At 35.7% G+C, this 18,028-nt stretch overlaps 2 protein-coding genes across 2 annotated transcripts; both read left to right on the plus strand.

Moving 5' to 3' along the window:
* The first annotated feature begins 2,418 nt into the window (after positions 1-2,418).
* LOC131602376 (sec1 family domain-containing protein MIP3) lies at positions 2,419-8,049 on the plus strand. Its single transcript, XM_058874464.1, has 7 exons — positions 2,419-2,762; positions 2,925-3,068; positions 3,562-3,711; positions 4,903-5,409; positions 5,909-7,438; positions 7,558-7,626; positions 7,760-8,049. The coding sequence occupies exons 1-7, from the start codon at positions 2,715-2,717 to the stop codon at positions 7,886-7,888; spliced, it is 2,577 nt and encodes an 858-aa protein (XP_058730447.1). The 5' UTR covers positions 2,419-2,714; the 3' UTR covers positions 7,889-8,049.
* A 4,142-nt stretch (positions 8,050-12,191) lies between these two features.
* LOC131602377 (uncharacterized) lies at positions 12,192-17,676 on the plus strand. The gene is made up of 10 exons (XM_058874465.1): positions 12,192-12,860; positions 13,087-13,164; positions 13,885-13,926; positions 14,001-14,103; positions 14,774-14,841; positions 14,935-14,979; positions 15,086-15,193; positions 15,296-15,383; positions 16,437-16,483; positions 17,308-17,676. The coding sequence occupies exons 1-10, from the start codon at positions 12,279-12,281 to the stop codon at positions 17,383-17,385; spliced, it is 1,239 nt and encodes a 412-aa protein (XP_058730448.1). The 5' UTR covers positions 12,192-12,278; the 3' UTR covers positions 17,386-17,676.
* The last annotated feature ends 352 nt before the right edge of the window (positions 17,677-18,028 follow it).

Consider the following 18,028-nt stretch of genomic DNA (forward strand, 5'->3'; position numbering starts at 1 on the left):
TCTATATGGCACCCAAAATATATGATTATGTGTAATTGTTGTGTGTATGCATAGTAAAAGGTTGAAGATGATGAGAAAGTTCTTTGTATATTTTTGGTTTCAATGTCTTTGAAAATGATGCATGAATGTATTTATATGTGTTTGTTAGAAGGAAATAACAGAAAAATAGATTAGAGAGTTTTACAAAAATTGTAAAAATAAAACACTATGCGACGACCTATAGTATTCATGTGTCGACCTATAGGAGCAAATTTTCTTTTATGTGTTAACCTGAAGATATTACGAGTTGACCTGAAATGGACAAAACTCTCTGGTTTAGAAAGCATACAATATGTGTCGACCTTTATCTTGGATGTGTCGACCTTTATCTTGGATGTGTCGACCTTTAGAAGTATTTTTGCTTTTATGCGTCGACCTATAACATACATGTGACGACCTATGCTGAGCAGAATGTAATTTTTCAAAAAAAAAAATCAGTATGTGTCGACCTATAGAGCAAATTTGTAGTATATTTGTTGACCTGAAATATACATGTGTCGACCTGAAAGTTCAAGAATCTTTCTTTTTGCAAAATCAACATCATGTGTCGACCCATGCATGTATGTGTCGACCTATACACTGGTTTTTCACATGAAAACTTAATTTTTAACTTGTAGAACATCTCTAACATGATTTTACGTATCCTCATATAAATATGAATATCTAGAAATAGAGAGACAAGTCCAATGTGCACAAATACTAAGTGTCCTAATTTTGACATCATTCAAAACATTTCCAAAGAAAGAATAGTGCATTCATAGGTATGCTAATGCGTCATTCTCGAACCAAGTTTTCACCTAGGGGCATTGGAAGGGGTCCTGAACCTTATTCGGGTATGGTCCCTAGAGATATCCACTAAACTTTGGGGAAAACCCAGAGAAATAGCTAAGTCCCAACGAAATGAACCAGGGACTATAAGTAACACCTCAAATCATATAAAATACAGATAAATAAATAAACCGAAGTGTACAAATATGTTGGAGGACAAAAACGTTGAAGCAACGAACTTACCAACTACAAGCACACAAAAAAAAGTTATGGGGAAACTAGTTTGTCAAAGAGGCCACTTTCTCGTCCTCGTTGATTGAGATGAACTCGATCCCAAGAGACATGGATAACGGGGTAAAAATACTCCACTTGCTTCAAAGCCTTCTAAAAAGTAACATCGACAACAAAGAAACCCTCTTGTAACAATTTAGTTAGTTCGTTACAAAGGTCAAGGTTCTCTTAGAGCATCACATAAAGACCATCACATGCCTTCTTCTGACTTTCCTAAGAATCTTCTAAAGACTTCTCCAATTCTTCAATCCTTTTCCGAGAGGGATCTAAGAACTAGTTTGCTTCTTGAAGAGTGACCTCTGCCTTGAATGAAAATGATAAAGCAGAGGTGAAAACCTCATTCCTCCCAGCTAACTTCCGGGCTAGCCGTTGTCGTAACTTTTCTATTAGAGTGTCAGGATATTTAAAGGTTCCACATTGGCCCCTATGGCCAAAAATTGGTTGGAAGCACCTCAGACCTCGACTAAATAACGATCCCGCTCAACTATAATATTATTAACCCACACCTCGAGTCTCTCCCTCTCCCTTCGAAGGCGGTCGAGCATGAAAACTTCTTCTTGGCCATAAACTCTGAATGCTAAAATAGTCAATGCTTGACGAGTATAAAAGGCCAATTAGGCTAGTTTCCATTTCCAAACTTCTCCAGAAAGGCCCGATAAGTAAGCACAATCCTCATTAGAAACTAAAGATCAAAAATCACTACTAGGTAGCGAGGAAACGTGCCAGTCGTCTCTGAAGATATATCACGACTCCCAAAAGAGATATTTAATGCAGTCACTCCCAAGAGCAATAACAACCCCCGACTAAGGGCTACCACGTCAAGGAATCCCATGGTTAGATAATAGCATGTGTCACAATCCTTCGACCTACAAGGTAGGGTAAATGGCTCGAGGGCAAATGTTCGGGGTTGTCCTCTAAGCCCTTGTGGCGAAGGCCTAATTACATGAAAATGAATCATCATGTGAGGAACAAGTGCACCCGCTTTATCCCGCATCATAGAGTGCCCTTAGCGAGAATGTCATGTTAACCTCTCAACTTAGTCCAACGGTTGATCACATCTCCCAATGTTCCACACACATGCAATTATCAACCACTATATTGAAAGTCTTAAAACACGTTAACAAACCGCGAATTCATGTTATCCGATCATCAATCTAGCTCCCAAAGTAGAACAAAATCAAAATTGCACAATTATTAAGCATCAAAAGCACAAATAATTCAATGTTTTATTAACAATCAGTCACAAAAAATATTATGGGGAAAAAGTTTTAAACTCATTTTTTGTGAAAAGAAAAAAAAAAGAGTTGGAACTCTTTTTTCTTTTTAGTTTTTACCCCATAAGAAAACGGACCGTGCTCTGACTGTCCCGTCCCGTGGAGGAAAGGAGCAAAGCCGAGCAGTAGGATCCGCCCTCTCTAATCGCAATTCCTTCCATCAGAATCAGAATTGCACTTCTGATCCGTTTCCTCTCAATTCCCAATTCCAAAGCATTACGCGATTTCTTCCCAACCAATGCAATTTTACCCCAATTCAACTCTCCCTCGCATGTTTAAGGTATCAAATTTATCCTCAAAGTAATTCTCTTCTGCTGAAGCTGAAAAACGAGAAGTAATAACATGGCTTCCGTCGATGTTATCAAATCCTGCATCGACTCCATTAGACAGGTATCCAAATTCTACAAACCGTGATACCAATTCTATATTTTAAGTGGTGAATTTGGTTATGTTTGTAATGTTTTAGGGAAGATAGTACCCAGAATGCATTATTGTTATGATCCTTTTCTTTTAATTATTTCTGAAATTATAGTCATTCCTCGTCTTTTTCAGATATCAGAACATATTGAAGGTGCAGTTGTTTATCTAGATGCTGGAGCTACAGAGAGTTTCCAATTTATTGGAGCTTATCCTGTACTTCTTGAACTTGGAGCGCGGGCTGTCTGTAGTTTGGAAAACATGACTGTACTGGATTCGGTGAGTAGTAGTTTCATATGTTGTCAAACTGTCTTTCTGTGCATAATGCAATCTGCAAAGTGTTTTCATTCTTTGCGCAAATAGAGCATGTTACTTTTTGCTGTTTATCTCTATGTATGACGCGAACTTCTTCTTGCCACAGATATTGAAGGTCGTACTCAACTTTTCCTTTTAACATCCCATTTGAATATAGTTTTTAATCGACCAAACTTCACATATATCTATTTGAATACGCAAAACTGCAAAGTTTTAGCGCTTGTAGATAATAATGATCAGATATATCCTTTACATCCTTTTGTAGTTTTAACTTATAACGAGTGTAGTATGTATCCACACATGTAGTTGGCATCATGTGTGTGCGAGTGTAAATTCTTTACATCTGCCGGCTTATATTTATGTGTGTTATGGTGGTGTTTGTTCTATAATAGACTATGACTACTTTTAAGTTAGCCACATTATATATACATAATTTTATTGACAGTTCCTTATTTAGGTGGGTGATTGGAACTCGCATTCTGATCCTGCGAGAAAACTCGTGGTTATCATATCGCGCCTACTAAGTGACGCACATCGGTATATTTTGCGTTGTCTGTCGTCACATCAAGCTGTTCGTCATTGCACTATATTTACATCTATCTCTGAGGTACTTATTTACCGTTTCTGCTTGTTTTTCTTTCTCTTTCTCTTTTCCTTTTAATTTCTTTTTCTTTTCTTGGCTGTATACGTTTGGGTATTATTGTTACATGTTGTATATAATTGATGTTGGTTTTACCTATATTTATAAAAAAAATATTGATTTTACCTCTGGATTAGAATGTGCCTTGTCTTTTCTTAAAATTATGACACAATCATGTCAAATACTTATTTACAAGCCTTAGTTCATATTTTTGGAATAATTTGATCTGGATGAAAGCTATGTTCTTTGTCTTCTTCTTAGAATGAGGTTAACTTTATATGTAATTCAGTATCGGAGTACGATATTCCAATTTAGTTTTTGCTTTGACCATGCAATTCTATTATCAATTTTTTTATCCCAAAATCAGAGATAGTTTTAGAATATAACACTATTGACTTGGTATATATAATAATGATGTCTCCGTCTTTCTTTTGCAATGGTAAAATCAGTTACTCTCAGAATTTGGGTTGGGCCTAACTCATCCCTACATAACCGGCTTGTAGGGTGAGGATTGCCCCCACTTATAAATACAACATAGGCCATATCTCTAAGAAATATGGGACTAAATCCACCCCTTCAAAGCCAACACAATGAAGGTGTTAGGGGCTGCAATGAAGGCAAGCCTAAGTACCACAATTAAGGCGACTAGGGGCGGACCGCAATTAAGGCGGAAAGTCCAACAGTTAGTAGTCTTTTTTTAGTTGAAGATTTGGCTTCTCTAAAGTGAAGATTTTTGCAATCATTTTTCGCCAAAGGGAATGCATGAAATCATTTTTTAGTTGAAGGATTCAGCTTCTTCTCTAAAGTGAACATTTTTGGAAGATACAGTAGTTAATCTCGACACATTTACGGTTTGTTGTGTATGTGCTATTAACATCAATTGCTGATTTATTCATTATGGTTAAGAATACTTACTTTACCTTCCAAAGTGAATTGCTTACTTTAGATGAGTCAAATCTTTATAAGCAATGATCATCACAATGATACAAATTTTATTACAAAAATTAAAAAATAAGGGTAAAATTATTTATCTACATATACAATATTGTAGTTCTAATATCAATTAACAGTTATATTTTCCAACCATTCTTTCCTACCAGCTTTCTTTTCGTTTTTATCCTTTTTTTTTTGGATTTTATAATTCTAGTTAAAATGCAGATGGCTCACTCAGTGTTTCCTGATTCACCTCTCGGACCAGATGCATATCATGAGTATGAATCTTTACTAGTTCAAGATTATGAAGAGCTAAGTAAAAAATCTGGGGAAAAACCTAGGCATATTGGTAGCCTCTTACAGGAAAAGCTTAACCTTGAAGATGGAGGCCGCTTGCAGTTTTCTTCCGGTGGAGAGGATGTTCCTCATCTTGAAGCTAGTTCAAGTGGAAGAGATTTTTATGAAAACAATCCATTAGACTATATTGCAGATACTGTGCAGAAATTGGTTATTTCTGTTCACCATTTTCCCATGATTTTATGTCCCATTTCCCCCAGAGCATTTGTTCTTCCTTCAGAAGGATTGGTGTCTGAATCATACTTATCAGCTGAACATGAAGATTCCATTAGTCCTGGTTTGCCTCCCTTAAGTACTGGCTTGCTCTCCAACACTGATGATGTGCCTCCTGGGGCAACTCTTACAGCACACTTTCTCTACCATTTGGCAGCCAAGGTAACGGATGACATGTATTCTTTGGCTTAGATGGGTGCAGCAACTTCTGGTGACTTGAATTCACAATTTTTTTTTTCTGGATAAAAATTTCTAAGAATTCTTATATTATATACTACATACTCATGCTAAAAGTATGGATTCCCTCCCTTTTTAAACCTTGTATGTACATCATAAAAGACCTGTCATAGAACTGCTGCATGCCAGCATCACTTAAAGCCATTTTTTGAAAAAAATTATTATACTTGAATGAAACTTATCTTTTAAGATTGTTACCGATTGAAATAGACCTTGATCTATATTTCCTTTTCAAAAACTTGGTATTTAATAGAACATGACAGTGTCATTTAATCCATGTAAGTAACCCTACTTAATAGGGAATAGGATTTTGTTTTTTTATAGAAAATATTGCTATATTTTCCATCAGTTAGAGTACCTTTTTGTTTATTGTTTCTACTCTAATTTGTTACCTTGACCATTTTCTCTTTTGTTTATGGTATAGATGGACTTGAAAATGGAAATTTTCTCCCTCGGTGATACGTCGAAAACTGTTGGGAAAATTTTGACTGACATGTCAAGTCTTTATGACATAGGCCGCCGTAAACGGTCTGCAGGGCTTTTACTCATTGATCGCACACTCGATCTTCTCACTCCATGTTGTCACGGGGACTCACTTATGGACCGTATATTTTCTGCTTTGCCCCGTAGAGAAAGAATAAGTTCCCACGTAGGTTCAGGAAGCCAACTCAAACTTGGTTCTTCTTACCTTCATCGTGCTCCTTTAGATGTTCAGATACCACTTGCAAAGATCCTTAATGAAGAAGATTGGAAAATAGACAATTTTCGGCTTTTAGAGAGCGTTGAAGCTTTTTTATGCGGGTGGAACTCTGGTAATTCCGATTCTCAGGTTGCAGACTTGATTAATCTAAATAAAAAAATTCATGACAAGCCTTGTCACGCCGGTATAGATATACTCACTGGGTCTTTTGTCTCCTCTGATCATTTTCGCGGCATGCCATTCTTGGAAGCTATACTAGATAGAAGAACAAAAGATGGGGCCTTACTGGTAAAGAAATGGCTACAAGAAACTTTGCGCAGGGAAAATGTTACTGTGAATGTGAAATCTCGTCCTTCTATTGTTACAACACCTGAGTTGCAAGCTATGATCAAAGCATTGTCCAGGAGCCAATCATCTTTTCTAAGGAACAAAGGAATTATCCAATTAGCAGCAGCCACATTATCAGCCCTTGAGGAATCAAATTGCACCAAATGGGATGCATTTAGCAGTGCAGTGAAAATTCTGAGTGTAAGCTCTGGAGAAACCAGTCAAAGTCTTGCCGCTCAAATCGGTGATCTCATAAATAAGAGTGCTCTGTTGGGATCACACGTAAATAAAGGGAAAGGAGATATCTCAAAGGGTCTGATTTCCTTGCAAGATGCTTTGCTGTTAATGATCATCGGATATATTTTGGCAGGTGAGAATTTTCCAACTTCTGGTTCTGATGGGCCATTTTCTTGGCAAGAGGAACGTATGTTAAAAGAAGCCGTTGTAGATGCTCTTCTTGAAAACCCATCGGTAGTAAATCTAAAGTTTCTAGATGGACTAAAGAAAGAACTTGAAGCTAATGTAAGCAAGTTAAAATCAGAGGAAGCTACTGAAGAAGTGCTGGAGATTGATGATTTTGATGATGATCAATGGGGAAAATGGGGTGAAGAAGATGATGAGGATGATAATAAAAATGAACAAGCATATGGTGACATGCAACTAAAGTTGGAGTTGCGTGATAGGGTGGATAGCTTTTTCAAATTTCTTCATAAATTATCTGATTTGAAAAGAAAGAATGTTCCATTGAAGGATGGTTCATTGACCGTGGGAGGCAATTTCGATGAGGATACCTATGTAGGGAAAGGGTTGGTTTATAAGCTACTGACTAGGGTGCTGGGCAAGTACGATGTGCCTGGATTAGAATATCATTCTTCCACTGTGGGGCGCCTGTTTAAGAGTGGGTTTGGAAGATTTGGCCTTGGTCAGGTGATTATGGTTCCTTAACATATGCAGGACTTTTGTTTTAGTAGTCCCTTTTTTTCAAATATGCTAATCATTACTTTTTTCCCCCTTTTCTATCCTTCCTGTCAATACAAATGCTGCAGGCTAAACCAAGTCTTGCTGATCAAAATGTCATTTTGGTGTTTGTCATTGGAGGCATTAATGGACTAGAGGTAAAATTCTTGAATGCCTTGGTCTCATCTATACCTCTTTCTATTTCCCGATACATAACTAGTTGGTTTCTATCAAGTCGACAAATATTTTCTAAATGATGACATTGATTGTGCGTTACTTTTCTTCACCTAGGTGCGTGAAGCAATGGAGGCATTGGCTGAAAGCGGAAGACCTGATATAGAGTTGCTTGTTGGTGGGACAACTCTTCTTACTCCTGATGATATGCTCGATTTACTGCTAGGGGATTCAAGTTACTTTTAATTCTTTCATCAACAGATAATTTAGGAGTTAGAAGCTAAGATGAGTTTGGCTTTCCTTACGTCTGTATGTTGTAATAATTTTTAACTTTTATATAGGCAGTTTAAATTTTATTTTCAATCTTTACAAAATGGAAAATATAGAGAGAATAAGAATTTTTTTTTTTTCATTTACAGTCAATTGTCCCAAAATATAAATCATGGACACTGGATATTGCAGAAAGGCCCTTATGTTGTTTGATAGAGTTTCAAAGCCAGTAACATTGACAAAACAATGGATTTGGGTGTGGCATTGTGGATCCCTTGATCATTGCATAGACCATGATTTGGACAAAGTTAATTGGTATTTTAGTTGAGGATAAGATTTGATGGATTTTTTTTATATATAGAGCTTAATGGAAATCTGATAATTAATGTTCTGGTTATTGAGTATTACAACTTTTTTCCATTCAGTGTACGTTCACTAACTTAGATAGAAAGGGGTTTGTAAGAAGAGGTTGGGCTTAGGAGAGAACACTTTAACAGCATATTAAGGTGGCTTGAAGGAGATGGCAATACATAATTTTTGGGAATTTTTTAACACACCCTTGTGGGATGAACCACACTTCTGAAAACCCTAAATTATCATTCGGAGATGCATCTCTGAATGTATCATAATGAATTTTAAAAAAAAGTGGTTTGGATATGCATATTCGAAAACATAATTGGAGAAAATGGTTAGTAGAAACATAATTTTTTTTTAAAAGATTCAATGTCGGTTTGATCCGTAATTTGGTTAAACCGTCAATAAACACGCAAACGGAAAACAATACAAAAATAACAATGAAGGTAAGGTAATATTGTTCTGAAATAGCGTAAAATAATACAAATGTTGTTTAGAAAGTACGGAACGTAAAACTAATACATCGGCGAATAAAAAAAGAAAGACATGGCCTACTGTGTATGCCTAATCCTAACCTCTGACTCCGCCTTTGCCTCCTGTATTCCGCATCACTCGATGCCTCCCCGAGGGAGGCATCGAGTGCTGCGGGATACAAGAGGCAAAGGCTAGTAGTCCAATTGATAGTGAGAATGGAATGAACATGTACTTGAACCCCAGGGTACAGGGTTCGATTTCCAGAAAGGCAAAAACTTTACTAGAGAGGGAGGTAAAGAAGATCGTGAGGTGGCAGTGTCGGGATTGCCTTGCGAGGGGCCCGAGCTGTTGCAAAAGAGGCGATGTTCGTTAGTTTCGTGGAAACTAGTGACTCGTCTCAAACCTGAGGGATGAGTTTGAAGCTTAGGGGACGGGCTTATTTGGTGATTATCTGTCTGAGGGATGGCCGCGGGGAATCCACTAAGGATAACAATTGGTACCACATGCATTTGCATTGAGTCGCATTGGAGTCACATGTGTCGATGTGAATTGTGTTTTGGTGTGCTAATGTGATAATTGTGTGAATGGTACTTTGTTGATAATTGTGATTTGATTACTTGGTATCCTTAAATCGTTGAGCTATGTAGTATATGTAAACATGCAAATTATGTGAAAAAGTGTTGATTACTTGAATATATGAAGTGTGTGAAATTCTTTTGTTGTATGTTGTTATACATTTCTTATTGTTGTATATTTCTACAATGATATGAATTCTCACCCTTCTGTTGGAATGATGTTTTGTACGACATCAATCAGGTACCAAGGAATAGAGGTGTTTGCTTGTAAGGAGATAGTCGTGGAGCTATTCCTTTATTTACTGTTTTCTTAGGTAGTGAATCATGCACTAGTTATGTAACACGGGAGAAAATTTATTCATGTTATTGTTAGATATATATGTGATATCTCTTTATATTTTGGATATGTTGATATTATGTGATATGTGGCCTTGGTTCCTAATACTTTTATGTATAACTTTTTATTATGAGTGTCATGATTGATATCATTTTGAAATGTTTAAATTATTCCACTGTGATGTGCATAAGGAACATGAATTTAAATGTGTGTTATGAATATAATCAGATGCATTTGTGTTTTCTTTTGTTGTATTTCAATACATGTGACGTCCTCTTTGATATGCATGATATTTTACTCTGATTATACAATATATTTGTCATGGGGGTTTATAGGGTGTTACAATACCTCTTCATGATACGCCTCATCAATGTAGAAACCATGAATGCGGTGGAAGTGGGAAATGATTCATCTCTGATAAACGAATAAGAGCTATGTAAGAACAAAATACTAATACCAAATTAAAATTAATAGTTGGAATAAAAAGTACCGTCAGCAAGTATGTTTTAGGGCGGTACTAAGCTCAAAGTCATGTCAGAAACACATATCTTCTTATCCGGAAGAAGCCGACATGCAATTGAATGACCGACCAACTTTTGACTTAGATCATTATTGTGTAAACCACATATCACATTAAATCTCCGTCTGTTATTTGCCAAAAGATAACCACGCAATCTAAACGGGCATTCACATTTTCTTGAACTGGTATCGTCGCGTTTTAATTTTTGGATATGACAGATATATTTCCCACTTCTTTCGCATGTAAAAGTCACAAATGCATTTCTTCTAGCCGTACCATTATCGGACCTTCCAATCACAACACCAAATCATAGTTTCGTAGCCTCTATACGAATCCAATGCAACATGTCGTCACATAATTCAAACTCTTCTCTATTTTCAAAATGCTTGCGAATATCTACCACCTTTGTTACGATAGGAGATACGAGTGGTGAAACAAATTGACATACATTAGGTTTGGAAATGTTATCGGGATGCACCATACCTAATGTAATAGACAACATAATTATCAGTTCTGTTGGAAAAATAAACACAGATAAAAACCGGAAATGTACCTCCGGTTTAGTTCAACTACAAATCGGAAATATACATCCGATTTACGCGACCTGTTCTTAAATTTAAAAACACCATAATGTATGAAATGAGGATTGAATAGAATAAACTTTACCTTAAATTTCACTTTCTTGAGCTCCTTTTGATATGATGAACCACAAAAATGAAGATTTATAGTGAAAAAATGGATTGAATATGGAAGGTTTTTGAGAGGTTTAATGGAAAGATAAAAAAAATAGAGTGATCAAAAGGTGACCATGTTGGTTACTCTTTTAAGTTATATATAGTTGCCATAAATCATAATATCGGAAGAATACTTCCAATTATATATAAATTGGTAAGATGGCAGAAATTCCCGCTCTACTAACCGGGATTATATTTCCGGTTCCTAACCGTATATATATATATATATATATATATATATATATATATATATATATATGGTGCGGACTGAAAATATATTTCCCCCTAGGCCCTCTGAGTCACGTTACTCTCACATAGGGCTGGAAATGAGTCGAGTCGAGTCGAACCCGCCTCAGCTCAGTTTGACTCGTTAAGAATTGGCCGAGTTCGAGTTTGAGTTCGAGTTTAAGACGAACTTTTTTTCTGGCTCAAACTCGACTCGTTAAGAATTGACCGAGTTTGAGTTCGAGTTCGAGTTAATCACGAACTTTTTTTCAGCTCAAACTCGACTTGTTAAAAGTTCACGAACATCTCGGTTCAACTCGTTAGATTACTCTTGTTAGGTTCAACTCGCTTATTTCACGGACTAAACTCGACTTGTTAAAAATTCACGAACATCTCGGTTCAACTCGTTAGATTACTCTTGTTAGGTTCAACTCGCTTATTTCACGGACTTAAAAGTAATTTTTTAAAGTCTATTTATATATATATATATATATATATATATATATATATATATATATATATATATATATATATATATATATATATATATATATATATATATATATATATATATATATGACATTTTAAATTAATATTTTCAAATGAAAAATATAGAAATAAATTAAAAGTTATAAGATTGGAATTTATACGATGTTAATTTTATTTGTATAATTATTTGTAGAAATATTTTTCTCACTTGAGAATATAAATTATCAATTATAACCGTTAGATTAAAATAAAATATGATACTAAGATTTAGAGCAAATCTTAAAACCTACTCTTAAAGACAATATAATCTATCTCATATATAATCGAGTTGACTCATGAACCTAACGAGTCGGACTATGTATAGTTCAAGTTCAGCTCATTTAGTTAACGAACTTAGTTTTTAGCTCATACTCAGCTCATTTGGTTCATGAACCTAGTTCAACGATTTAATTTCCGAATCGAGTTTCGAACTATTTTCGAGTTAGTTTGGTTCATTGTGAGCCCTACTCTCACACATTTGAATGTCTTTTAATTCGGGTTTAAAAAACACCCGAACAAACCAGGAACTTCGGTCTCTCTCACATCTTGACCCGGTTGCCCAAACCCCAAAAACCCTCCCTTCCACTCTCACACTTCACGCTAGTCGTTACTCCCTCCCATGGCGTCACTGAAGCTTCTCCTCTCTCAAGCTCGCCGCCACTGCTTCACCAACCACCCTTCCCATTTCCACTCTCCCCTTTCTCATTCCTTCTTCTCTCAAACCAGATCCTTTTCTTCATCCGAATCAAATCCTTCAACCCCACCTTTCGAACCCATTCCAATCCAACCCGTTTCCTACCCCGTTAAACCCCAAGACCCACCTCCACCGGAGCCTCAACTCTCCTCCGACGCCGCCCCATCCCTCACTCAACCTCCCCCACCTCTTAAATCAGCGGACGGTCCCGAACCACCTCGAGCATGGACGCGCGAAGATATTCGGTACGTGAAGGACGCCCCGTCGATTACTCCGGTGTCTTACCCTGTTCGGGTAGCTCCACTTCCGGACGATAAGGGTCCGGCTGAGAACGATGAAATGGAGAAGGAGAGGAAGAGAATTGAGGCGGAGGATCAGCTTAGGAAGAAGATGCTTAAAGCTACCGAAGATGAAAAGTTGAAGGTGCCTTTTCCTTTGCTGATAAAGCCCAAGCTGAAGGAGAAACCCCCTCTTTTTGATTTGTCTGAGGCCATTCGCCAAGTTAAGGTCAGACAAGAGAATATTTGCCTTCTTTCTTTCATTTACTAGTGATTGGGTAGTGATTTATAAATTTTCATTTATTCCCTTACTTATGTCTAAGTCTAAGTTTTGGTGCTATGGATTGGGTTAGGGTAGGGATACTGCACATCCTTAACCATTACATCGTTCCTGTTTTACCTGTAATGTTCCATAGTTTACCGTCTATCATTTAATATAATTACATATTGTTCAGGCCAATGCCAAGGCAAAGTTTGACGAAACTGTTGAAGCACATATAAGATTGGGCATCGATTCCAAGCGAACAGAACTGGTATACTTCAAGATATTTCTTTTTCCTTTTTATTGTTCTGCTTGTGTTTGTGTGAGTTTTTTGTGAGATAGGATAATTCTATAAATACCTTTTAAATTTTACTAAATTTCGGTAGGTTTGGCATATTCAACGAACTACCTCCTATCTTTGTTGATACTCCCAAAACTTGAGTTATATGTCCTTTGAAGACTAACATCTAGTAGTTATTGCAAATGACTAAAGATGTAGGTTCTCATCTATATAGCCACGTGCTAGAATATTGTTCTCTGTATATGAGGACTTTGAATTATCCCACCTCGAAACACCTACCCTGTATCTGCAAGTATACTTTGAATTGGTAGTTAAAGAGAGGGCTCTTATTTTTTGACGCATTCAACAAAATACTGCTCCATGTTATTTTCAGAAACTGCTTGATATTATTAGCCTTTCTGAGGACATGTTTTTGATAAACATCTTTTTGTGATGATATAGCCTTTTCAAAGGTGCTAAATATTGCATACTGTGAGTTCTGTTATTATTATTATGCTGAATGAATTATTTACTTAACAAAACAAATAAGATCTAAAAATTATCATTATATTCTCTTATGTAGACTTTCTGTTCTTAGACATACCATATCACTATCATATTCCGTTTTCTGTTTTTATTCAGTTGTTGGATAAAAAGTATTATTGCTGCTTTCTCAATCCTTTATTTAGTTAACTGTATCAACTCTGGCAGGCAGTTCGTGGTACAGTGATTCTGCCTCATGGTGCCCCTAAGGTAACTTATGAATGTTAAGCAAGTGATTTATCATATAAAGGTAGGTTTGTCATCTAATTAGCCATATCTTCCAGGCCGTCACTGTGGCTGTTTTTGCAGAAGGGGCAGAGGCAGAAGAAGCAAAAGCTGCAGGAGCTGATATAGTTGGTGGTAAAGAGCTTATTGAAGAGATTGCTAGTAAGGAACTGATCTCTTTCTCCGAGCAATTTTGTCAATCGTGCTGATAGCTTTTTCCAATTCTAAATTTATAGAGAGAATGTGCAGATGCATATATTGTCTCTTGTTAGTTCTAAGCTTGCTTTTCTCAGAGACATTCTTCTCCCTTTATATCATAATGCTCAATTTGTGGTTTATGCTAGGAAAATTCTTAGGTGGACACGGACAAAAGAAATTGTTTTACCCACAACCACTCACAAAATTTTAATTAATTAAAAAATAAGTCAAAGAGTTTTCTCTGTCCTTCATAATCTCAACCGGGTGAATCCAATTAAAATTAAAATAAATTAAAAATTGCTCTCTTCTTATTGGTTGTTCCTAAGAATATGGATTTAGGGTCGTTTCCATGCAAGAATTTCTCTATGCTATAGCTTAACTGGATAATTTTCTGTCTTGCTCTGTTTGTGCTCATGTCTATATTATAATAGTGTATGTGCTGTTTTAGTTAAGTCCATATGACATTAATTTTTTTCATCACCTCATGTTATGAAACATTTCAAGTGTCACTCAACAGTGTAGTGAGGTTATACTATGCATGTTAAATTTCTTTAGCACTTATTACTTTCCCTCTTTATGTCGAGAATGTAGAATGTGTACTGTGTTATTCATATCTAATAGCATTTATACTCAGATGGTAGTAATAAGCTCAAAGTTGACAAGTGCTTCTCCACTCCTGGAATGGCACCTCATCTTGGAAAGGTATCTTGAATTCGAATCCTCTTGTTCTTGTACAATCATGATCATCTAAATTAATGGTTTCTTCCTCTAAAGCTTATATGAACTGATATGCAGATAGCACAATATCTCAGAAAGCGCAGACTGATGCCAGACAAGAAGGTTAGTTTCTCAATGTTCGTTGACATTTTATATTCTTTTTGAAGTGTAGGGTACATGTATTGTATTGTATTTAACTCTTATTTTGTTTTATTACTATGTTTTTCAGCTAGGTACTTTGACTAGTGATATTGCTGGGCAGTTAAAAGAGCTAAGACAGGGTCGTATTGAGTTTAAAATGGAAAGTAAATCAATTTTGCATGCGGGAGTTGGAAAGGTACTGTTATGTTTCCTTCAATTCGTTATACATTTCCTAACAAAAGGAATAAGTGTTTTGTGTGAGATATTCTCATGTGCTTACTTACCATAATATCCACAGGTAAGCTACAAAGAAGAGTCTTTACGGGAGAATATTGGTGCATTTATGAATGCTGTATTGCAAGCAAAGCCTGCTGGCTTAAAAAAGAGTAAGTAGTATACAAACTCTTATGCTGTTCTCCACCCCTTCCCTCTGTTCATTGGAGAAAAGTAAAGATAAAATGTCAGACTCAGAATTGTTACAGACCTCTCCCTTCCCAAGGGAAAACATAGTGTTGTAGACATATTTCCCTAGTACATAAGTGTGAAAAAGAGCAGATAACTGCCTATAGTTGCTTACAAGTGTCTAAGGCCTTGTATAGATAGTCTCCCAATCTGGATTATTAAATAACTAAGCATGTGTGAACTCCAGGCCCAAGCCTTTGTAACTCCCAAGCCTAGAGTAAACATATAAGGGTCAACTGGGATCTTTATTTTCTGTCAAAATTTTGATATTTTGTATTATCGGATTCAGCTACTTAAGCTCCATATATGTGGTTATACAAGCAAATAGATATTATGTTTATGGTCTGTTGTTGTAATGTAGGATCTGACTTGGTTTTCTGTGAAACATCGATGTTAGGTTGTTCTTTCTCTTCACTTTCCATCCTTTTCTCAGTTTTTCTCACTTTATATCATCCTAAGGAATTTCAAACATAGTGAGAAAAGAACAGAGTCTGCTAAGATTTGATTACATAGCACACAAGAGAAGACAGAATATTATCATTATAAGTCTGATAATGTGTTGAAGAGAAAGCATTTGAAGTAAACCACCTTTTACTTATCCTACATTGATAGGTATAGAAGCCTAATACTATTAGGATAAACACCAAAACACACTGCTATTAAACCTTCAAGAAGCTTAGACACAAAAGCAAGGTCTAATACCCAGGCATATATACAAAATATTACTAGGAAATACAAATATCAGTAAAATTCCACCAGGTCTAAAAAACAATAGTTGAATAAAGTAGAATCTTTGTATTGCCAGTGAATATAATAATAAGGATTTTATTGAGGTTATGGAATAATAAAATCGTCCACAGTAAAAAATAAAGCCAAAATGACGACATGTTGCCTTTTCATTGTCGGTGTAATATGATCACCAATTTTGTATGCTGAGAATATTTCTATTATCTTATACTCGCTTTTTTGTTGCCCAGCTTCTAAATATGCCGGGTATGTGCTGTCAGTCCATATATGCAGCACGGTAAGCTCTTTCATCATATTCTGTTTTTTTATTTTATTTTTTATATATTTTTTTATAATGCTTATTATATGTATTTAAGGCTGAAAAGTTACTTCTTCATTCTAGCTCTTCATATTGTTGCTGAATCAGACATTCAATGTGTCCCCCCATCTCTACTCCCTTATGTAGTACTGACACTTCACATTGAAGTCGTGTCAGCGTATGACACTGATGCATGTGACTATGTTATATCTAATTTATTGTTTGTCAAACCATTATCATTCTTGATGTGTGTCGGTGTTGTGTCTTAGCTTCATATGCCCTTCTGAAAATAGGAATTCAGTAATGGAATTTCAATTTTGAAATGATGGAATGTGTGCCAAACATTTTGCTGGTTATAACTAATGTGAAATAGGGTTAACTTCATAGGGAGGGTTTTATGGAGTGGTAAACAAGGTTTAGCCATCAATATAATCCAGTGATAAGATAAAAAAGAAGATACAGTTGTTAATGCCTTTCTGTGGAGGATTGCAGTTTGTGATTGTTTATTGCTGATTGGTTAAAGGGCATGTTAGATATTGAAATTTCAAGTATATTTTAGCCTTTTATATATTTGTAGATGAATTTTATTTGATTAATATCAAGATGCGCGCACATATTGGTGTTTATTCGGATGTAGCGTATGATAGGCATATTATTGTCAGTCGTCACAACCACACAACTTGGCATATGAAGAAAATGCATTAATTTAACAGTGTCATTATCTGCAGTGATGATGAGCATTGTCACATTCTTCTATGCCCGTTCTTTGTTTTAAGTTATTCATTGAAATCGTATTACTGCAGATTGGCCCAGGGATACCTGTATCAATTCAATCATTATCCAAAGCAGCAGATAACTATAAGAAAGCGCATATGGTATGAATCATATGAATAGGGGGCAGTGACAGGCTTTCAACATGAAGCTTAATTTTGATGATTTGTATGTTCCCGTAGTATTTTTATTCATTACCATTGATTTTCTAAAGCGTGTTCTGTGATATAGGTGGCAATAAGTAATTAGAATGTTAAACTTTTTTTGTATGAGATTTTTCTTGTGTTTCATGGTCTTTCTTGCAACACTGGAACATACGGCATACTAAACTTATTCTTTGTAATACTGAGCTAACCACTTGATTTTCTCTGGATTTAATGGTTTATTTGTTTGTCTTTAAAGTTTAAACCATGCTTTACTGATGTGCTGCCAACGGAATTTAAATGACAATTATTCAATTCTACATCACGATTTTTTTTTGTAAAAGAAAAAAAAACTACGAAGTGAATTAATCTCATTTGAAATTTCATTCAAAGCTTTTATAATACGCCCATTTAAATGATGTGTGCAGGGGTTTCCAAGATCACATCTCCTTGTAATGATAGTAAAATGTTAATAAATATAGCTACAAAATTGACTTATAGGTTGAGAATATCCTCTATAGACATGTTCAGATTGTCTAATGAGACTCTTAACATAAACAATGCAGATGTAAAATAAAATAAGAGAAAGTATTGTTATTATTGATGAAAA

The sequence above is a fragment of the Vicia villosa genome, linkage group LG5 (genome assembly GCF_029867415.1).
Source record: "Vicia villosa cultivar HV-30 ecotype Madison, WI linkage group LG5, Vvil1.0, whole genome shotgun sequence".
NCBI lineage: Eukaryota > Viridiplantae > Streptophyta > Magnoliopsida > Fabales > Fabaceae > Vicia > Vicia villosa.